This window comes from Cherax quadricarinatus, chromosome 41, assembly GCF_038502225.1.
Source record: "Cherax quadricarinatus isolate ZL_2023a chromosome 41, ASM3850222v1, whole genome shotgun sequence".
In the NCBI taxonomy this organism is placed as follows: domain Eukaryota; kingdom Metazoa; phylum Arthropoda; class Malacostraca; order Decapoda; family Parastacidae; genus Cherax; species Cherax quadricarinatus.
Genome location: NC_091332.1, coordinates 8454194 through 8478457, shown reverse-complemented (window position 1 = coordinate 8478457; position 24264 = coordinate 8454194). Strand labels below are relative to the sequence as shown.

The window sequence follows — 24264 nt, the reverse complement described above, 5'->3', positions numbered from 1 at the left end:
AGGGTTGGCACTAGAAGCTTTCTTTGGGCCCAAGGTGGCTTATTTAGCAGTTACAAGCACTAAAATCAGTGGAATAATTAAAATGTATCAAATGTATGCATGGAACCGCCTGCCCTGGCTTATAAACAATGGCACACTAGCTGACGGCAGGGCAGCTAAGGTGCTTAGGCTGGACGGACAGGTTCAGGACGAATCATGTTGGTCGAGTTTTTCATCGTTGGTCGGGCAAAATTTTTTACGCTCAAATGCTTCGTTAGTCGAATTTATCGTTAGACAGTGCTTTCTTTGGTTGGGGGTCCACTGTACTATTAAAAAAATTACGCTGAAGATAAAAGGGGTAATAATTTTCAATGGGCAGTTTCCATATACACAATGGAACCTCGGGTTATGAACGCCCCACCATGCGAATTTTTCAGGATACTAACTGTCGTTAGGTCGATTTTTTTGCTTCAGGATACGAAAGAAATTTCAGGATGTGAACTTTCCCTTCAAGAGAGGTTCCTTAATGCCTTGACTGTCACAACCCCAAATCCTGAGGTGTCTCCTGGTGGTGCAAAATTTCTGAAAAATTTTTTTCTTATGAAATGATAGAATCTTTTCCTGATTGTAACGACACCAAAAGAACGAAATTTGATGGAAAACTGACGGAATTACGCTCTCGCGAAGTTAGCGACCTCGGCGATATTTACGAATCTGCGATTTCGCCCATTTTGAGCCCTATTTTCGGCTAATTCCATTATTCCAATTGACCAAACTCATAGCTATTTATTTAGAACTCCATTTTTTCTATCGATTGAGTACAAGAAGCTGCTCATTTACTGATTTCAACTACCCAATAACGTGGTCAGAAATTTACAATTTGGCCAATTTCATGAAAATTAAAAAATATGAAAATTTCAAAATAGGGTCCAGAATGAACAATGCAGACATTCCTGGCTCTAAAATAACATTTTCTTTGTTCATCAGTCACGTCTCCAGGCTCCTCTGATATTACTCTTGCTTTCTATTTTGAATTTTTATTCAAGCAAAAAACAGAAGATTTACTGTTATGCAGACTACTGCAATATTGTAATAATTGTATAAATAATGTCAACCCATTCATGACTGCATATTAGAATGGCTACTTGGACATATATTGGAAAATGACGTCATTTGTTTACTTTTGAACGTCGGCAAAAATCAAACATTTCCCCTACTTTGAGCTCCATTTCCAGGTTCTATGTCTATAACATGTTTTCCATTCTATCAAATGAGACCAAGAAAACGAGAATACAACCATAAATACTATATGAAAATAGACCACAAAGTTGGCATTTTAATTAAAAAAAAAATGGTTGGATTTTTTTTCTCATTATACACTGTGCTGCAGGATTTTTTTTGTGGTGCACACTGACCACACAGACCCATTCTCTCACATGTGGGCCTACCAGCTTTCACCTGCTTGATTTGAAGCCGCTAGAATTTGAGTATATATATGTCAAACACGGTGGTTCATTTATTATATATTTTTTTATTAACACACTCGCCAATTCCCACCAAGGCAGGGTGGCCCGAAAAAGAAAAACTTTCACCATCATTCACTCCATCACTGTCTTGCCAGAAGGGTGCTTTACACTACAGTTTTTAAACTGCAACATTAACACCCCTCCTTCAGAGTGCAGGCACTGTACTTCCCATCTCCAGGACTCAAGTCCGGCCTGCCGGTTTCCCTGAATCCCTTCATAAATGTTACTTTGCTCACACTCCAACAGCACGTCAAGTATTAAAAACCATTTGTCTCCATTCACTCCTATCAAACACGCTCACGCATGCCTGCTGGAAGTCCAAGCCCCTCGCACACAAAACCTCCTTTACCCCTCCCTCCAATCTTTCCTAGGCCGACCCCTACCCCGCCTTCCTTCCACTATAGACTGATACACTCTGGAAGTCATTCTGTTTCGCTCCATTCTCTCTACATGTCCGAACCACCTCAACAACCCTTCCTCAGCCCTTTGGACAACAGTTTTGGTAATCCTGCACCTCCTCCTAACTTCCAAACTACGAATTCTCTGCATTATATTCACACCACACATTGCCCTCAGACATGACATTTCCACTGCCTCCAGCCTTCTCCTCGCTGCAACATTCATCACCCATGCTTCACACCCATATAAGAGCGTTGGTAAAACTATACTCTCTTACATTCCCCTCTTTGCCTCCAAGGACAAAGTTCTTTGTCTCCACAGACTCCTAAGTGCACCGCTCACCCTTTTCCCCTCATCAGTTTTATGATTCGCCTCATCTTTCATTGACCCATCCGCTGACACGTCCACTCCCAAATATCTGAATACATTCACCTCCTCCATACTCTCTCCCTCCAATCTGATATCCAATCTTTCATCACCTAATTTTTTTGTTATCCTCATAACCTTACTCTTTCCTGTATTCACTTTTAATTTTCTTCTTTTGCATACCCTACCAAATTCATCCACCAACCTCTGCAACTTCTCTTCAGAATCTCCCAAGAGCACAGTGTCATCAGCAAAGAGCAACTGTGACAACTCCCACTTTTTGTGTGATTCTTTATCTTTTAACTCCACACCTCTTACCAAGACCCTCGCATTTACTTCTCTTACAACCCCATCTATAAATATATTAAACAACCACGGTGACATCACACATCCTTGTCTAAGGCCTACTTTTACTGGGAAATAATCTCCCTCTTTCCTACATACTCTAACTTGAACCTCACTATCCTCGTAAAAACTCTTCACTGCTTTCAGTAACCTACCTCCTACACCATACACCTGCAACATCTGCCACATTGCCCCCCTATCCACCCTGTCATACGCCTTTTCCAAATCCATAAATGCCACAAAAACCTCTTTAGCCTTATCTAAATACTGTTCACTTATATGTTTCACTGTAAACACCTGGTCCACACACCCCCTACCTTTCCTAAAGCCTCCTTGTTCATCTGCTATCCTATTCTCCGTCTTACTCTTAATTCTTTCAATAATAACTCTACCATACACCAGGTATACTCAACAGACTTATCCCCCTATAATTTTTGCGCTCCCTTTTGTCCCCTTTGCCTTTATACAAAGGAACTATACATGCTTTCTGCCAATCCCTAGGTACCTTACCCTCTTCTATACATTTATTAAATAATTGCACCAACCACTCCAAAACTATATCCCCACCAGCTTTTAACATTCATAAGACATATATATACGACTGAAACAGTCGAAGGGTTAAATAAATAAAATATATACTTCTTTACAAAGGTTACAATGTGTGTTTACATATCATATGACTGGAGCAAAGAAAGCCACTATCATGCCGAGGCATTTCGGGCAGAAATGCCTACTTAAGACTACATATTTAAGTCTAGACAGGTGCAAAGTGTACTAGTAGTAGTTACCAATGTTTTGCTGATGGTGGCACCAACTACTGGCAGCCTTCTGAAGTTTCTCCTTACTGTTATTATTATTACTATTATATTGTATTTTTATTGTTATAATAATTATTATTAGTAGTAGTAATAGTAGTAGTAGGACGTATGTACATGTATGTGGTGAGGGGCTCTTGATCTAGGGAATTTGATTTGTAGTCCAGGTCCCTAAATTAATAATAATAATTATTATTATTATAATAATACTGATAATAATGATAATACATAATAATTATGTTTAACACAATAATAGTATATAATAAAATAATATAATACATACAATAATAATTATATTAATACACCTACCATCCGACTTATGACCTGCTCGACTTACGACCACTCTACTTACAACCGTGTTTTTTATGCCAAATTTCTGGGAAATCAACAACTATTTGTGTTGTACACAGTGTTTATCCTAAACCTTACAGTATAAAATACAGTACTAACAGCATAAAAAGTAAAGTAAAACATGAAATACCAAAATAAAACAATAAAATAGTCATTACAAATATGTTTTGTTGATATTCAGTAGTAAAGTTCGACTTACGACCGGTTTCTCGGAACCGAACTCAGTCCTGAGTCGGATGGTAGGTGTAATAGTACAAGTATGTACATACTGCGTATAATTTAGTTTGACACCACCACCACCACCACCACCACCAGACAGCAGTGTCAATCAAAACAATGGTCACCAGTGCACATGTGCTTACGGAGTTACTCTCGCGGTGCAAGGAATTCTTGTGATTTCCTTACGCTTTGTGCAGTTAATTCGCCAGATTTCTTTCTTCTGACCATGGGTCTCAAGAAAGCAAGTGCAATGGACAGTGCTGAGAAGAAAAAGAGGATGATTTGCACAGAATTAAAGCAAGAAATGATTAATAAGCACAGACTAGGTACGAGGGTTGAGGACTTAGCAAGTTGAGTACAAGTGTAGCCCCCTCTACTGTATGTACAATACTAAAGAAGGGGTCTATAAAGGCTGTAGTGCCAGCAAAGGGCATTACAGTAATTTCTAAGCAGTGGACCTCTGTCAATGAAAAGATGGAAAAGCTGCTGTTGACATTGTTGATGGAGAAACAACTCACAGGAGATACATAGTGTAGTGAGATAAACATAAAAATTGTACATAACAGTTCTTAAGATTATTATTATTATTATTATTATTATTATTATTATAACGGGGGAAGTGCTAAACCCGTAGGATTATACAGCGCCTAGGGGGGGAAGGTATTCTGGCTTAATATGGGGAACTGGAGCACAGATCTAATTCCCTAAATCAAGAGCCCCTCACCATCATCAAGGAGCCTTCCTTGAGGGGCAGTTCTTAAAAAAAGTGTGAACTCCTAACAGGATATGTCGCTCTGCCTTTCTTCTTCAAGGTATGTAAATGCCGTATGTACACCAGATCTAATTCAGTTAGCCTCACAAACTCCGTTTTCTCTTATAACACCTCTGACGTTTTCATAGCGAGAATGCGTGACCACTCCCCACCACAATCCTCCTCCCTCTGCCATCCATGTAATGACATATTTTATTCATTCTAGAGTGTATATCAGGTTTCTTTGTTATTTATATTGTTTATTATGTCATACTAGATGAATTGACAGATAAACAAGCCATAGAGTTGATATTAAGGTTATTTTGTCATGCCTCCCGAGAGCAGGAATTCAGCTGGAACGAATTAATTGCATTTCAGTTAATTTAAATGTGGAAAATTGACCCAGCATACGAACAAGTCCACGGAATGGATTAAATTCGTAACCCGAGGTTCCACTGTACTCATTAACAGAAGACAAAATTTTTGTCGTCTACCTAGTGCAGGTAAAGTTCATTGTATAAAATGCTTGGGCTGAATAGTACTAGTTGCTCTTGTTTTGGATTCAGTCAACATTTGCTGGCCCCCAACTTAGTGAAGGGTCTGGTATATGTTGACTTTTTAGAATATTCTTGGGGGTGCCATATGAAATCTGATTTTTTCTTTTTTTCACTTGGGAAAACAATAAGATGGTGTGAAAATTTATCAGCTCAGTTAGGATCAAAGTTGTGGGATAATCTTGAAGTCCTCAGATGGCAGTGAGTCAGGAAAGTTGAATGTTGGCTTGTTATTAAGACAGAATACTAGTTCATTAATTGCAGTGTTGAATGTGCCTGGGTTTGCTGCATTGGTGAGATGCGCATACATCATGCAATACAACACCTTAGAGGGAGCAGTGTCAGGGAGTGCAGAGAGGGAGTTGCTGGATAGAGATGACTGCTGTATGGCTTGGAGAATTCTGGTGGTGTCCGACTGGAGTTTTGAAATGGCAGCATGTGTCGGCGATTTGGGGCTGTTTTTCTTGGTTTCTTCTTTAATTTTCTTTGACAGTACTTCTTTTCGTAGTGGGCATTTGGCTGCAAGGGTATAATGAGTACCCTTAAGAACATAAGAAAGAAGGAACACCGTAACAGGCCCACTGGCCCATGCGAGGCAGGTCCAATTCTCCCACCGGCTTAAGCTCACTGACCTAGTGACCGTACGCTCACTGACTGTCTGACCCCACTGACCTAGTGAAGTGAGACACGTCACTTAAGGGAGGAGGACAGCATGCGACCTAGTAGCACAAGCCAGCCAGGTCCAACTCTCACCCACTCATGTATTTAATCAACCTATTTTTAAAACTACACGTCTTAGCTTCTATGATGGTACTCGGGAGTTTGTTCCACTCATCCACAACTCTTACCAAACCAGTGCTTTCCTATATCCTTCCTGAATCTGAATTTTTCCAATTTTAAACCATTGCTGCAAGTCCTGTCAGATATTTTTAGCATGCTATTTGTCCAATAAATGTCCAACTAGCCATTCTAATATGCAGTCATGAATGGGTTGACATTATTTATACAAGTATTACAATATTGCAGTAGTCTGCATAACAGTAAATCTTCTCTTTTTTGTTTGAATAAAAATTCAAAATGCAAACCAAGAGTAATATCAGAGGGGCCTGGAGATGTGACTGATGAACAAAGAAAATGTTATTTTAGAGCCAGAAATATCTGCATTGTTCATTCTGGACCCTATTTTGAAATTTTCATATTTTTTAATTTGCATGAAATTGGCCAAATTGCCAATTTCTGACCACTTTATTGGGTAGTTGAAATCGGTAAATGGGCAGTTTCTTGTACTCATTTGATAGAACAAATGGAGTTCTGAAGAAATAGTTAAGAGTTTGGTCGACTGGAATAATGGAATTAGCTGAAAATAGGGCTCAAAGTGGGCGAAATTGCCGATTCATAAATATCGGCCAGGTCGCTAACTTCGCGAGAGCGTAATTCCATAAGTTTTCAATCAAATTTAGTACTTTTGGTGTCGTTACCATTGGGAAAAGATTCTTTTTCATTTCATGAGAATTTTTTATTTTATTCTTTTTTTCCAATATTTTGCGACACCAGGAGACCTCAGGATTTGGGGTTGTGACAGTCAAAGGGTTAATGTAATTAGGCACTTCCAATAATGAGTCTTTAACTGCTGTTTAGATACATAAATACATTTTGGGTCCTATAGCCCCATTACACCCATGTCCTGTAACTTGAGTGCTAGTGTACTCAGCTCATACACATCGACTCCTGTGGTTCAGTCCCGATGGGTGGAAACAGGACGTGTTTCCTTAAGACACCTGCTGTCCCTGTTCACCTGTCAGTAAAATAGGTACCTGGGTGTTAGTTGAGTAGTGTGAGTTGCATCCTGGGGACAAAATTGACCTAATTTGCAAGAGATATTCTACATAAGGGGTTTTCTATATAGTAATACTATGTCATTGATGTCAGCTAGGCTTGTATACATTGCATATGTACTTGTAGAAGATATTACTATTTATATTATTACCCAAAGTGCTTTGCATAACTAAGGGGCTTTCCATGTGAGAGATGTAATATGTAGTCTTATGCAAATGATGTATAATGTGGAAATATATACATGTAGATTGACTCATTGGCGGCCTGCATATCCATTAGTTTGGTTGATCTGGAGCTTGGCAGAGGTAGTGAATGAAGACTACACTTATTCTGGCAGTATTTCTTGTATCAGCTGGTAGTAGATTGAATAGATAAGATTCATGGTACCCCTGCTTTTCACTGGGGTAATTTTACCCTTTTTTTATGTACTGTACTGTTCCTGTATGCTATGGTAGTGTGTAGGTTTGTGATTAGGCCCATTAGTATTTGCTCTGGAGAGAATATATTTGGCACTGCAGTACTCAACTTGGTTGTTGAATAATAAGTAAACCATAAAAGAAATGCAGGAGCATTCTGATTCACATCCAACAAGAAAAATTGTATATGATGAAGTGCTAAACCCTCTAGTGGTATTAGTGGGAAGAGTGATGGAAGCTTGATCCTCTGTCCACTAATTGTTACCTGGCCTCTAATCAGCCAGGCTGTTTATTTGTGATTGTCCAGTATATAGTGTTAAAAGACCCTGTGTGTCTGTTTTCATGTCATATGCCATGTACTGTATATATTTATAAATTTTTCAGAATGTCTGCCCCATATCCAGTAGACCCAAATAAAGCCAATGCTGCTAATGCTGGGTGGGCCTTACCAACAGCACCGCCTCCAAATTCAAGTTACCCCGTCCAGCCAGGCTATGGTATGCCCCCAGGTTATCCTCCTCAGCCTGCTGCAGCATTCCCCTCTCATCCACCACCGCCTTACACTGCCCAGCCAGGGTTTGGTGGGCAACCAGGGTTTGGTGGACAACCAGGGTTTGGTGGACAACCAGGGTTTGGTGGACAACCAGGGTTTGGTGGACAACCAGGCCCATATGTAAGTACTTCAGTGACAGATCCTTAAAGATACACAATTTTATTTTCGTGCCATGATTTCTCATAATATTAGTGCAGTAATACATAAGAAACTGCTGGTACTGCATGTTAGTCCTTCCTAATGCCCAAGAGGAATTTCAAGAGAGACAGCATTTTGTTTCTTTTTCTTTATTAGGTTAAAGCAGTACGAAAATCATGGGGAGGGGGAAGAACAGCATATGTAGAATGTTAGATGGGATTTTTTGGATTTAGTGTATGAAGAACCATTAACATATAGTATGCTTTGAGTTTTTAGAATGTATATTTTCAGTGTAACGGATAAATTTGAGAGGTGAAAGATTATGCTTATGTAAACATGTCCTAAGTTAAATTGGCAACTCTACACTCTTAAAACTAATATTTTCTTGTAGGGTGTGGCAAGTTTTGAGTATTGAAAAATAATTTCTTAAGGAGAAAAATATTTTCATCAATAATATCTATTTGACAGGCTCAACCAGTTTACAATGCCAGTGGTGGTGGATTTCCTATTCAGGATGGTGGTCGAGGGGATGAAGTACCAAAGGAAGAGGTGTTGCCAGATCAGTTTGGTGGTTCCTTCTCTGACAAGGCCATTAGACATGCTTTTATTAGGAAGGTTTATCTCATCTTGATGGTTCAACTGTTGGCAACACTGTGCATTGTGTCCCTGTTTACATTTCAGTAAGTTGAGATTGTACAGTATATTTACCCATTTGTACATACAAGAGTAAAACAAGTGCTCATGGTATCACAGTAAATCTGGAAATTCTAAGGAATTTTTATAAAATAGTTTCATTGTTATTTGTGTTTCTATTTGGAATGTGTTAGGTTATTGTTCCATGAAAATATTTTTTGTTGGTTAAATTTACTTATTTTGCCCATTAATATTTCTCACTAATTTTGTTGTGTGATCAACAGCTCAGGAGTAAAATACTTTGTGCAGAGAAACATATGGGTGTACTTCCTCTCCTATGCTGTTTTTTTGGTGACCTACCTGTCATTGGTTTGCTGCTCGGGGGTTCGTCGTCGTTGGCCAGGCAACTTCATCATGCTAGGAATTTTCACTTTGGCCCTAAGTTATATGGCTGGTACCATTGCTTCAACCTATGAGACAAACATTGTCATCATGACTGTTGGTATAACTTGTGCCATCTGCTTCCTCATCACTCTCTTTGCTACTCAGACTAAGGTAAGTTCAACAGAATTGCCAAGATAAAGTAAATTTCTTGTTCCATTTATTAAAAATGCCAAATTTTACCTGCATAGTATTAAATGTGTGTTAGACTTTTTCTTAAATGGAAGAATATGAAACCTGTCAGTATTTACCCCATCATATTCAGTGTCTACAATACAAAATATGGAACCTATCCATATTTAGCGGATCATAATCTGTCTAAAACTTAGAATACTTCTCACATTAACTTATAACTGTATACATTACTAAAGTTGAAAAGAGCAACTTTTGTTTTTTTCTTTGGGCAACCCTGCTTTGGTGGGATATGGCCGGTTTGTTGAAGGAAAGAAGAAATCAAAATTTTAACCAAAAACCTGCTCTTGGGGGATGGACCTCGTGACAACATTTCAGCTCATCTTGGGCCATTGTCAAGTCACAATTAGGGTGAGGGAAGTAGAGAAGACCTCAAGACAATACAGTTGGGGTGGGTCAAAAGGTGGTAGTTGTTGTAGTGGTGGTGGTGGATAAAAAAAAATTAGCAGTAGTAGTAGGTTTATGGTGGATTGTTCCAGTATTGACATTTTATTCAGATTATTTTTCTAATAAAGCCTTGGTATTCATAACATATAATCTGTTTCCATGCACAGTATTCACAGTTTGGCAGGCAGCTCCTTTCACAAACAAGACAGCTTGTGCACACAAGTTGAAACACCAATTGCATAGAAAGTTTAATTTTATGTAATGTACATTTTTATTTTTGTGTTTTACTTTTATGAAATATGAATAGTTGAGTGCAAACCAGGCACATAGGTGTTCTGCTTTTTATTGAGGGGTATGGTGAAAGACATAATACTGATAGTGATGTTGGCAGTGAGGTAGATAGTGATAGCAGTTAAGTATGGTGGTGGTAGAGGTGAAGCTGGCATTGCTGTGAAATCAAGAACCAGGCAATTTTTGTGTGTGCTTTGAGGTAGGATTTGTGGCCTTCTCACTAATAGCTACTAAACTTTGAGGATTTCAATAAAATTTGTACCCTCCAATTATCAAAAAAAAAAAAAATACCTTCAGGACTGTTCTGTGTTGATTGGCTGGATGTCTGAGCTGAAAGGAAATGGTAGAAATGGTTTTTGCATTGTTGTGAGATGTGGATGAAAAACTGCATGTTATCTTGTTTTCAGTCTCCTCATACCCCTGTAGATGGTCACACAATGGATCTTTGTCAGACCCCACTGAGCATTGTTACATCACTAGAAAAGAATGTCAGCTATTTCGCATTTTACAATTACTTCAAGAAAGTCTCAGATGACTGATTTCTTATTAGCTCTAAAAAAAAAAAAAAATTGGTCATGTGGGTCCAGTCTTGTAATTAATTAACTTTTATATTGAATATTAACTTCTCGTGGAACTTGATATGTTGCATCTTGGCTTGGGTCCAACCATGGACTGGCATCATGGCTTGGGCCCAGCCTCTTGGTTTTTTTCCCAGAGTGACATTATGGCTTGCTTGTGGTTCCCCCCCTCCCTCTCCCCCTTTCCCCAAGAATGACATTGTAACTTGGGCCCCCAGAATGGGTTTCATGATGCTGCTGTACCCCAAGTCTTTTTCACCTCTGGTTCTGTCAGTTTAAGAACGGAGGAGAATTAACCTTCATGCCTCAGCAAATAATACTTAGCTGACCACAAAATTACATGATTATACAGTGGTCCCTTGTTTTTCGTAATTAATCAGTTCCTGGAAGTGTGACTATTATCGAATTTGACGATTTTCAAATCCATTTTCCCCATAAGAAATAATGTAAATCCAATTAATTGGTTCCAGACACCCAGAAGTATCAAAAAAAATTTTTTTTTTTACCTTAAAGATAGATTTATATGCATAAAAGAATGAACATTCAACATGACAGTTACCTTTATTGAAGGCTGTTGTTGATGAATGGAAGACAGGGAGGAGGTGAGAGGGAAGAGAGGTTATTGTTTGGAAGGGGAATCCCCCTCTATAAGGACTCTAGGTCACTTCAGGGGTCACTTCCCTAGCTTAAATATAGATTTACATGCAGAAAAGAATGCCAAATAAATGTAAAGCACTAATAAAATGTATAAATGAACATTTAATATCACACTTACCTTTTATTGAAGACTTTTGTTGGTGTATGGCAGAGGGAGGGGAGGCGAGTTTATTGTTTAAGAATATGACACTAATGTCAACTCTACGGCTTATTTATCTATCACAATTCAACTAATATGACATAATAAACAATATTAATAACTTAGAAACATGGAATATACTCTAAAATGAATAAAATAGTCATTATGTATGTCACAAGAGGTGTTGTGTTGTTGTTGGGTGTATAAGGGCCACTTTAGAGTAAGCCGTCCATAATGGTGGTGACGCAGCAGCTGAGGCAGCGGTGTTTTCTGTAGCCCTATATAACTCCAACAACATTGGAGGAGTTGGTAGAATCACTGAAGAAGGCACCCTCTACCACCATCACAATCACTACCACCACCTACCACCATCACTACCACCGTCTACCACTATCAACTGCTAGCACCGTCTACCACTATCAACTGCTAGCACCCTCTACCACCATCACTACCACCCTCTAGCACCTTCACTACCACCGTCTACCACTATCAACTGCTAGCACCGTCTACCACTATCAACTACTAGCACCCTCTACCACCATCACTACCACCCTCTACCACTATCACAACTGCTTGCACTCTACCACCACCACCTTCGTATTTTTCTACAAACTTTTTCTTAAATTATGTGTGTTTCTCACATTCTTTACCAAAGGGCTGCCACTAGAAGCTTTCTTAGGAGCCATGGTGACTTATTTAGCAGTTGCAAGCACTAAAACGAATGGAATATTATGAAATGTATAGTATGAACTCGTGGGATCATCCTCACTCACTGATAAACAATGGCACACTGGCTGGGAATGGAGTGTGAGGCAGCTCGGGGCTGTGTGTTCACGTCCCAGATGAACGACTATTTGCGAGCCAATGTTTTGACGAAAATAACATTACGATTTTCTAAAATAAATAACCAAAAGGCACAATACCGTGACTGGAACGATACACAAATAACCCGCACATAAGAGAGAAGCTTACGACGACGTTTCGGTCCGACTTGGACCATTGACAAAGTCACACTGATTTTCTAAAATTATGACTATCAAGTCTTACGATTATCGAGGGACCACTGTATTTTGTAAATAGAACAGCATTAAAATACAGTAGAACCTCGACTTACGAGTGTCCCAACATTCAAATTTTTCGAGATACGAGCCATCGTTCAGTCGATTTTTTGCTCTGAGTTGTGAGCGAGCTTCCCCTGCCTCCCCCTCAACCCACAACCCGCACACCTCGCTTGTTTATCTATGATTTCATGCTTTAATTCCATGGAAATCATCTTTTTTCTCTTCTCAGCACTGTCCTTTGCACTTACTTTCTTAGGACCCATGGTTAGAAAAAAGAAATTTGGCCAAATAACTGTAAAAATGCAAGCAGAGCACAACAAAAATGCTTCCACAGCGAGGTAAACAATGCACTGCGCCAACTAGTGGCAGCTTTCTGAAGTTCATCCATTTATTATTATTATTATTATTATTATTATTATTATTAATTTAGGGAACTGGAGCACAGATCCAATTCCCTAGATCAAGAGACCTTCACCAGCATCAAGGTTCCTTGATGTTGGTGAGGGGCTCTTGATCTAGGGAATTGTATTTGTGCTCCAGTTCCAAAAATTAATAATAATAAAGAGTGATCTTCAGTTTCCTAAATTAATAATAATAATTCTAGGTAGTAGGTTGTTAGACAACAGCCGCCCAGGGAGGTACTACCGTCCTTCCAAGTGAGTGTAAAACGAAAGCCTGTAATTGTTTTACATGATGGTAGGATTGCTGGTGTCCTTGTTTCTGTCTCTTAAACATACAAGATTTCAGGTACGTCTTGCTATTTCTACTTACACTTAGGTCACACTACACATACATGTACATGCATATATATGTATACATACACACCCCTCTGGGTTTTCTTCTATTTTCTTTCTAGTTCTTGTTTTTGTTTATTTCCTCTTATCTCCATGGGGATGTGGAACAGAATTCTTCCTCCGTAAGCCATGCATGTCTTAAGAGGCGACTAAAATGCCGGGAGCAAGGGGCTAGTAACCCCTTCTCCTGTATATATTATTAAATTTAAAAGGAGAAACTTTCGTTTTACCTTTAGGGCCACCCCTCCTCAGTGGGATACGGCTGGTACGTAGAAGAGAGGGAGACTACTTCCCAGTAAAAGTGTAATGTGTAATGTCACCATGGTTGGTTAATATATTTATAGATGGGGTTGTAAAAGAAGTACAGTGGACCCCCGCATACCGTCGCCATCACATAACGTACAATCCGCATACCGCTCGCTTTTATCGCAAAAATTTTGCCTCGCATACCGCTCAAAAACCCGCTCACCACTCTTCGTCCGAGATGCGTCCAATGTGTGCCCTTAGCCAGCCTCACATGTGCCGCCGGTGGCATTGTTTACCAGCCAGCCTCTGCGGTAACATCCAAGCATACAATCGGAACATTTCGTATTATTAGTGTTTTTGGTGATTTTATCTGCAAAATAAGTGACCATGGGCCCCAAGAAAGCTTCTAGTGCCAACCCTACAGCAATAAGGGTGAGAATTACTATAGAGATGAAGAAAAAGATCATTGATAAGTATGAAAGTGGAGTGCGTGTCTCCGAGCTGGCCAGGTTGTATAATAAACCCCAATCAACCATCGCTACTATTGGTGGTACAGCTGCTGCTGCTGCTGTACCACCATCAGCTGCTGCTGCTGCTGCTGCTGTAGTACCGTCTGCTGCTGCTTGAGCATCGTCTGCTGCTGCTGTAGCACTGTCAGCTGCTGCTGCTGTTGTACCACCGTCAGCTGCTGCTGCTGCTGTTGTACCACCGTCAGCTGCTGCTGCTGCTGTTGTAGTACCGTCTGCTGCTGCTGTAGTACCGTCTGCTGCTGCTGTAGCATCGTCTGCTGCTGCTGTAGCATCATCTGCTGCTGCTGTAGCACTGTCAGCTGCTGCTGCTGTAGCACCGTTGTTGGTGTGGCTTATTGAGAATACCAAGAAACAATTAACCCCAGAGGATTTGCCACCCAGGATAACCCAAAAAAGTCAGTGTCATCGAAGACTGTCTAACTTATTTCCATTGGGGTCCTTAATCTTGTCTCCCAGGATGCAACTCACACCAGTCGACTAACACCCAGGTGAACAGGGAAAAATGCCTGGAACTAGTGCTCATATTGGTGAATTTAAAGCCAGCAAAGGTTGGTTTGAGAGATTTAAGAATCGTAGTGGCATACACAGTGTGATAAGGCCTGTTCTGGAAGAAAATGCCAAACAGGACCTACAGTACTCAGGAGGAAAAGGCACTCCCAGGACAGTGTCTCATCAGTCATTGCTGCATCTTCAGTAAAGGTAAGTGTCATTTATTCTTCATTTAGTAGAGTAGTACATGCACAATATATATTGTGCATGTACTACTCTACTATTGTGCATGTACTACTCTACTATTGTGCATGTATCCTTCTCTCTGTGTGTAGGAAAATGTATATTTCATGTGTTAAAATTTTTTTTTTCATACTTTTGGGTGTCTTGCACGGATTAATTTGATTTTCATTATTTCTTGTGGGGAAAATTCATTCGCATACCGATCATTTCGCATAACAATGAGCCCTCTTGCACGGATTAAAGTCGCTATGCGGGGGTCCACTGTAAATGCTAGGGTGTTCGGGAGAGGGGTGGGATTAAATTATGGGGAATCAAATACAAAATGGGAATTGACAGTTACTTTTTGCTGATGATACTGTGCTTATGGGTGATTCTAAAGAAAAATTGGAAAGGTTAGTGGATGAGTTTGGGAGTGTGTGTAAAGGTAGAAAGTTGAAAGTGAACATAGAAAAGAGTAAGGTGATGAGGGTATCAAATGATTTAGATAAAGAAAAATTGGATATCAAATTGGGAAGGAGGAGTATGGAAGAAGTGAATGTTTTCAGATACTTGGGAGTTGACGTGTCGGCAGATGGATTTATGAAGGATGAGGTTAATAATAGAATTGACGAGGGAAAAAAGGTGAGTGGTGCGTTGAGGTATATGTGGAGTCAAAAAACGTTATCTATGGAGGCAAAGAAGGGAATGTATGAAGTATAGTAGTACCATCACTCTTATATGGATGTGAAGCTTGGGTTGTGAATGCAGCATCGAGGAGATGGTTGGAGGCAGTGGAGATGTCCTGTCTAAGGGCAATGTGTCGTGTAAATATTATGCAGAAAATTCGGAGTTTGGAAATTAGGAGAAGGTGTGGAGTTAATAAAAGTATTAGTGAGAGGGCAGAAGAGGGGTTGTTGAGGTGGTTTGGTCATTTAGAGAGAATGGATCAAAGTAGAATGACATGGAAAGCATGTAAATCTATAGGGGAAGGAAGGCGGGGTAGGGGTCGTCCTCGAAAGGGTTGGAGAGAGAGGGTAAAGGAGGTTTTGTGGGTGAGGGGCTTGGACTTCCAGCAAGCGTGTGTGAGCGTGTTAGATAGGAGTGATTGGAGCCGAATGGTACTTGGGACCTGATGATCTGTTGGAGTGTGAGCAGGGTAATATTTAGTGAAGGGATTCAGGGAAACCGGTTATTTTCATATAGTCGGACTTGAGTCCTGGAAATAGGAAGTACAATGCCTGCACTTTAAAGGAGGGGTTTGGGATATTGGCAGTTTGGAGGGATATGTTGTGTATCTTTATACGTATATGCTTCTAAACTGTTGTATTCTGAGCACCTCTGCAAAAACAGTGATAATGTGTGAGTGTGGTGAAAGTGTTGAATGATGATGAAAGTATTTTCTTTTTGGGGATTTTTTCTTTTTTGGGTCACCCTGCCTTGGTGGGAGACGGCTGACTTGTTGAAAAAAAAAAAGTATTAATAATAATAATAATAATAATAGTAATAGGTGTTCTTTAGCTTAATCACTAGCGCACTCAGCTCACACACTGAGGTCCGGGGTTTGAATCTCCTCTGGTATGGCTGGAAAACATTAGGGAAGTGTTTCCATAAGACACCTGCTGACCCTGTCCCTGTTCACCCATCTGTTTAAAATGGGTACCTGGGTGTTAGTTGACTGGTGTGGGTCGCATCCTGGGACAAAACTGACCTAATTTGCCCGAAATGCTCAGCATAACAAGGGGCTTTCTATATACAGTGGACCCCCGCATACCGTTGGCATCACATAACGTTAAATCCGCATACCGATACATTTTATCGCTAAGATTTTGCTTCGCATACCGCTAAAAAACCCGCTCAACACTATTCATCCGAGACGCGTCTAATGTGCGGCCTGAGCCAGCCTCACATGTTCCGCCGGTGGCATTGTTTACAAGCCAGCCTCCCCGGTAACATCCAAGCATACAATCGGAACATTTCGTATTAGTACAGCGTTTTTGGTGATTTTATCTGCAAAATAAGGGACCATGGGCCCCAAGAAAGCTTCTAGTGCCAACCCTGTGGTAAAAAGGGTGAGAAATATTATCGAAATACTGTGGTACCATGGTCAACTGCTGCTGCTGCTGCTGCTGCTGTAGCACCATCAGCTGCTGCTGCTGCTGTAGTACCATCTGCTGCTGCTGCTGCTGTAGTACCATCTGCTGCTGCTGTAGCACCGTCTGCTGCTGCTATAGCACCGTCTGCTGCTGCTGTACCACTGTCAGCTGCTGCTGTAGCACCATCAGCTGCTGCTGCTGTAGCACTGTCAGCTGCTGCTGTAGCACTGTCAGCTGCTGCTGCTGTAGTACCGTCTGCTGCTGCTGTAGCACTGTCTGCTGCTGCTGCTGCACTGTCAGCTGCTGCTGCTGTAGCACCGTCAGCTGCTGCTGTAGCACCGTCAGCTGCTGCTGTAGCACCGTCAGCTGCTGCTGTAGCACCGTCAGCTGCTGCTGTAGCACCGTCAGCTGCTGCTGTAGCACCGTCAGCTGCTGCTGTAGCACCGTCAGCTGCTGCTGTACCACCGTCAGCTGCTGCTGTAGCATTGTCAGCTGCTGCTGCTGTAGCACTTTCAGCTGCTGCTGCTGCTGCTGTAGCACCGTTGTTGGTGTGGCTTATTGAGAATACCAAGAAACAATTAACCCCCAGAGGGTTAGCCACCCAGGATAACCCAAAAAAGTCAGTGTCATTGAAGACTGTCTAACTTATTTCCATTGGGGTCCTTAATCTTGTCTCCCAGGATGCAACCCACACCAGTCGACTAACAACCAGGTGAACAGGGAAAAACGCCTGGAACTAGTGCTCATATTGGTGAATTTAAAGCCAGCAAAGGTTGGTTTGAGAGATTTAAGAATCGTAGTGGCATACACAGTGTGATAAGGCCTTTTCTGGAAGAAAATGCCAAACAGGACCTACAGTACTCAGGAGGAAAAGGCACTCCCAGGACACAGTGTCTCTTCAGTCATTGCTGCATCTTCAATAAAGGTAAGTGTCATTTATTCTTCATTTAGTAGAGTAGTACATGCACAGTATATATTGTGCATGTACTACTCTACTATTGTGCATGTATCTTTCTCTTTGTGTGTAGGAAAATATACATTTCATGTGGTAAAAATTTTTTTTTCATACTTTTGGGTGTCTTGCTCGGATTAATTTGATTTCCGTTATTTCTTATGGGGAAAATTCATTCGCATAATGATAATTTCGCATAACAATGAGCTCTCAGGAACGGATTAATATCATTTTGCGGGGGTCCACTGTAGTAGTATGTCATTGATGTCAGCTAGACCTGTATACCATGTACATGTACTTGTAATAAATAAAGATATTTTTTTTTTTTTTTAACTTCTTATAATAATAATAATAATAATAATAATAATAATACAATATAATAGTAATAATACATAATAGGAGGAACTTCAGAAAGCTGCTACTAGTTGGCGCTGAGCACTGTTTACCTCGCTGTGGAAGCATTTTTGTCATGCTCTGCTTGCATTTTTACGGTAATTTGGCCAAATTTCTTTTTTCTAACCATGGGTCCTAAGAAAGTAAGTGCAAAGGACAGTGCTGAGAAGAAAAAGAGGATGATTTTCATGGAATTAAAGCATGAAATTATAGATAAACAAGCGAGGTGGAGGTGTGTTGATTGTGGGTTTGAGGGACATCGCTCTTCCTATCTTCCACCCTCCATCTCTTCTCCCAAGTAAATATGTATGTACACTTTATAAAACCATTTTATTTCTTTACATTCTCTATTATGTTTTTATACAATATTACTTATTTATAAATATGTACATTGTGTGTTCCTTACGAAACTAGTGATCTAGTGCACTTAGGCGCACAAACACTCCGATTTCTCTTATAAGAGAATGGGAAGATATGGTCAGTGTGACATTGGCAATGGCTGCCACTACCACTCATCACATAATGGCATATTTTATTCATTCTAGAGTACAGTGGACCCCCGGATTACGATGTCATCGGATTACGGAAAATTCTGATTAAGTAAAGTTTTTGCATCAAAATATTGGCTCAGTTAATGACAAAGAACACGGTTAGTCATTCGTCCCGAACATGTCCGCACAGCCTGAGTGGCTTGGCCACTCCATGTACAGCCAGTGTGCCAGTGTTTACAAGCCAGTGAGGACTGTTCCACGTGTACAAGCGATACATTTTGTATTATTCCATTTTTTTAGTGCTGGTAACTGCTAAATAAGCTACCAAGGGCCCAAAGAAAGCTTCTAGTGCCAGCCCTGTGGTAAAGAGGGTGAGAAATACTCTTGAATTCAAGAAAGAGATTGCAAAATGTGAAAGTGGAGTGCATGTCACTGAGCTGGCCAGGTTGTATAACAAACCCCATATAACCATCGCTACTATCTTGGCCAAGAATAAGGCAATCAAAGAAGCTGTTGTTGCGAAAGGTGCAGATATGTTTACAAAACAGAGATGGCAAATACTTGAAGTTGTGGAGAGATTGTTGTTGGTGTGGATCAATGAGAAACAATTATCAGGAGATAATGTTTCACAGTCGATTACACCTACCATCCGACTTATGACCTGCTCGACATATGACCATTCGACTTATGGCCGTGTTTTGTATGCCAAATTTCTGGGAAATAAACAACTGTTTGTGTTGTATACAGTGTTTATCCTAAACCTTACAGTATAAAATGCAGTACTAACAGCATAAAAAGTAAAGTAAAAAATGAAATACCAAAATAAAACAATAAAATAGTCATTACAAAAATGTGATGTTGATATTCAGTAGTAGGGTTCCACTTAGGTCCATTTCGACTTACGACCAGTTGGTCGGAACTGAACTCGGTCGAAAGTCGGATGGTACCTGTATATGTGAAAAGGCAAGGCAGTTTCATAATCTCATAAAGAAAATGCCTGAAACTAGTGCTGATATTGATGAATTTAAGGCTAGCAAAGGCTGGTTTGAGAGATTTAAGAATTGTTGTGGCACAGTGTGATGAGGCATGATAAGGCTGCCAGCTCTGACAAAAAAAGCGGCTGAAAAATATGTGCAAGAATTTAAGGGGTACATAGAGGCTAAACAATTAAAACCCCAACAAGTGTTCACTTGTGACAAAACAGGTCTGTTTTGGAAGAAAATGCCAAACAGGACCTACATTACTCAGGAGGAAAAGGCACTCCCAGGACACAAGCCTATGAAGACAGGCTAACTCTTGTTTTGTAGTAATGCTAGTGGGGATTGCAAAGTTAAGTCTTTACTCGTGTATCACACTGAAACTCCCAGCGTGTTCAAAAAGAAAAGTGTCGTCAAGACTAAATTGTGTGATGTGGAGAGCAAACGGTAAGGCTTGGGTCACAAGGGGCATATTCTATGATTGGTTCCATGATGTGTTTGGCCCCATTGTGAAAAATACCTCCTGGAATTAGACAATGCTCCTGCTCATCTTCCAGACTCGAAAGAGTGAATGGTGCTGGAGTTCAATTTCATCAAAGTGAAGTTTTTTGCCTCCTAACACCACTCCTCTCCTCCAGCCCATGGACTAGCAAGAGAGTTCTGGAAAGATAACTTCAGTATCTTCAGTTTCATAATCCTTATAGGTAAGGCTTGGGGGGGAGTGACTTGCAGGACTTCGAACTCTGCTTGCAGAAAATTGTGGCCAGAATGTGTACAAGAGGGTTTGGGGTTGACCCTGAGGAGCCTGTGCCAGTTGTGGAATCTATTGTGGCATTGGGGAAGTCCTTGAGGTTGAAGGTTAGTGGCGAGGGTGTGGAAGAGGTAGTGGAGGGCGACGATGAAGAGTAACCACTACAGAGCTGCAAGAGCTTGAGGTGTAATGCCAACAGACCACAGCTCAGGAGGAGGAGGAGATGGAGATGGAGATGGAGATGGAGATGGAGATGATGGAGATGGAGATGATGGAGATGGAGATGATGGAGATGGAGATGATGGAGATGGAGATGATGGAGATGGAGATGATGGAGATGGAGATGATGGAGATGGAGATGATGGAGATGGAGATGATGGAGATGGAGATGATGGAGATGGAGATGATGGAGATGGAGATGATGGAGATGGAGATGATGGAGATGGAGATGATGGAGATGGAGATGATGGAGATGGAGATGATGGAGATGGAGATGGAGATGGAGATGGAGATGGAGATGATGGAGATGATGATGGAGATGATGATGGAGATGATGATGGAGATGATGATGGAGATGATGATGGAGATGATGGAGATGGAGATGATGATGGAGATGGAGATGGAGATGATGGAGATGGAGATGATGATGGAGATGATGGAGATGGAGATGATGGAAATGGAGATGATGATGGAGATGGAGATGATGATGGAGATGGAGATGATGGAGATGGAGATGGAGATGATGGAGATGGAGGAGGAGATAGCATTTTCTCTGTTCATTAGTCACATCTCAGGCCCCTCTTATGTTTCTTTCTATTTTGAATTTTTATTCTCACAAAAATATAAGATTTGCTGTTACACAGACTGCTGCATTATTATAATTGTATAAATAATGTCAACCCATTCATGACTGCGTATTAGACTGGCCGGTTGGACACATTGGACAGTGACGTCATTTGTTTACTATTGAACATCGGCAAAAATCAAACATTTCTGCTACTTTGAGGTCAATTTCAAGGTACTTTTCATTGTGAAACCAATCAAAATCATCTCCATTTCTGTAATACGTCTTCCATTCTATCACACGAGACCAAGAAAACCATAAATACCATATGAAAATACTCCACAAAGTTGGAGTTTTTTTTTCTCCATGCACTGTGTGGTGCAGGATTTTTTTTTATACTGCACACACAGACTGAGCCGTGGGGGCATTGACCCCCGAAACCCTCTCCAGGTAAACACTGACCACGCAGACCCATTCTCTCACATGTAGGCCTATCAGCTTTCTTCCACCAGATTTGAAGGAGCTACAATTTTGACATTTTGACAGGAATGACCTTACAAGGGTTAAAATTTGGGTCAAATGAAGTGATATGATTAGTTAGAGCAAGAAAGGAAGTTGGGTAGTTCTTGTGCATTTACATACATGCAGTAGTCTTGTGATTTAGTAAAATTCTTGGCTATCCATATAATGGAAAATAAAGGCCATGCCAAAGTGCTGTCTTATGCTTTCCTGAATGATTTCGAGGAGTGGTATTTATAGAGTTTTATCTTAAATTCAGATTTATTTTGCTCTGTTTAGGATTAAGGAAAGGTTATTTTTTACATTCCAGAATAATTTCACTGGATATTGTATCACCAAAAAGTATTGTCTTCTACTTTTCAGCTTAATTAAAAGTGGGCATGGGATCTACATAGCATTATCTTTTACTTTCAGTATGACTTCACTGGGTGTGGGATCTATCTGTTTGTAGCAGCCATGGTTATGTTTCTGTTTGGGATTATTGCTATCTTCACTTACAGCAAAATTCTGTACACTGTCTACTCTGCTGGAATTGCCCTGCTCTTCTCAATGGTGAGTTACTTAGATTATATTTTAAAGGTTGATTTTCTAAAACTCTTCAAAGATCACTTCCTCTACATTAAAACAAAATGTTTAGTAATTTTTTTTTTTAATAAGATAGCCTCTCATTAAGAATGAGGGTTTCATACTGTAGCATGCATAACATCATTATTTTCCTACAGCCTGTAATTTTATCTTTTAAATGGTTCACCCTGTTCATAGCTTGCAAATTTGTTTTTTTTTTTGTTTGTTTTTTAATACCACTTGCCAGTACTTTTGTTGCACTTAGCAACCATACAAGGGTGCTGCATAAAACTATATTATACACATGTGTTAGTTCTGAGTATGGTGAAATGCTTTCTATTTTGGCTACTTATTAAAGTCAAGAAAGTAGTATACACTGCCTAATAATTGTAGCTCATCTTTAAAGAACAGATAGAGCTTTTTTAGTTTTGTTCTGGTTTTGTTTGTTGTACTCAACGTGATGAAGCTTTTGCCTAATTCGTGGGGGACTATTTAATAAACTTTTAATTTTTTTTTATGTTCTTGTTAATCTGATCTACACTGTTAATATGGGAATGGAGATCATTTGGTATTTTAATAGAAAGTTAAATTTTTAGGCAGGATTGCTATTAATGGTGAAAATATTGGATTACGATTTATTCAAGTTGTATTAATTCACTGGTGATTTATGGTATGTTATTTTATTCCTGTATTTTTTTAAATCTCAGATGAAATTTGTATTAATTGAAAGCTGTATTGTGCAATGATGTAAAATGTAATTGTTCTGAATACTTGATACTGTACACTACACTCTGTGATATCAGTTGTTATAAGATTGCATAATGGCAAGTCACTCTTGTCATGCCCTACCTGGGCATCCATGCCCAGGTAACGCATACCAAGATTGGTGGCTGCAGTGAGATGGACTAACTCTTGGAAGAGTTCTCCCAGAATGACGGAAAGTAATAGTCGCTTCTAGTTCTGTCATTTATTGTTGGAATGTGTGGATACATCAAGAGATCAGTGATGTGTCCACACTGTAAGACTGCAGTATTTGAACCATGATAATCTGGGTTGTACCCTTGAGCGCTGATACCCAGCAGTTATGAATCGGTTGAATCATACTCAAAAATTTCTTACTCGGATACAACTGCAACAGCAAGCCAACATAAGGGTGCCCAGGGTGCCCATACTATTCCACTGTACCACATCACTGATACATTACTAACAAAAGTGCTGAAAGATTTTTATTTATGTAATGAGACCAACATGCCTCCAGCAACAGCCTGGTTGACCAGGCAAGCACCAGACAAGCCTGGCTAATTGCCGGGCTGCGAGAGTAGTGAGACTTGAAACTCATCAAAGGTAACAAAAGAAGTTTCTCATCAGCACTTCGAGATGTGAAGGTGGGAAGTTGAAGGTCATTAACCCTTTGACTGTCGCAACCCCAAATCCTGAAGTGTCTCCTGGTGTCAAAAAATTTTTGGGAAAAAAAAATTATTTTTTCTTATGACATGATAAGAGAATCTCTTACCAATGGTAATGACACCGAAAGTACGAAATTTGATCAAAAACTTATGGAATTACACTCCTGCGAAGTTAGCGCTATTTGAGCCCTATTTTCGGCCAATTCCATTGTTTCAGTCGAAGAAACTCGAAGCTATTTCTTTAGAACTCCATTTTTTCTATCAACTGAGTACAAGACACTGCCCATTTACTGATTTTAACTACCCAATGAAGTGGTCAGAAATTGTCATTTTGGCCAATTTCATGCAAATTAAAAAAATGCCAATTTCAAAATAGGGTGCAGAATAAACAATGCAGACATTCTTGGCACTAAAATAACGTATCCT

General features: G+C 40.1%; 1 protein-coding gene across 4 annotated transcripts in view; it reads left to right on the top strand.

The window, feature by feature from the left end:
- The window catches only part of LOC128695787 (protein lifeguard 3), an 83037-nt gene that overhangs the window by 25661 nt on the left and 33112 nt on the right, over window positions 1-24264 (top strand). For all 4 annotated transcript variants that reach the window (XM_053786614.2, XM_053786617.2, XM_053786615.2 and 1 more), the window contains exons 2-5: window positions 7942-8230; window positions 8717-8928; window positions 9166-9436; window positions 22283-22420. In XM_053786614.2, coding sequence (XP_053642589.1) covers window positions 7942-8230; window positions 8717-8928; window positions 9166-9436; window positions 22283-22420 — 910 coding nt within the window. The remainder of the gene's footprint in view (window positions 1-7941; window positions 8231-8716; window positions 8929-9165; window positions 9437-22282; window positions 22421-24264) is intronic.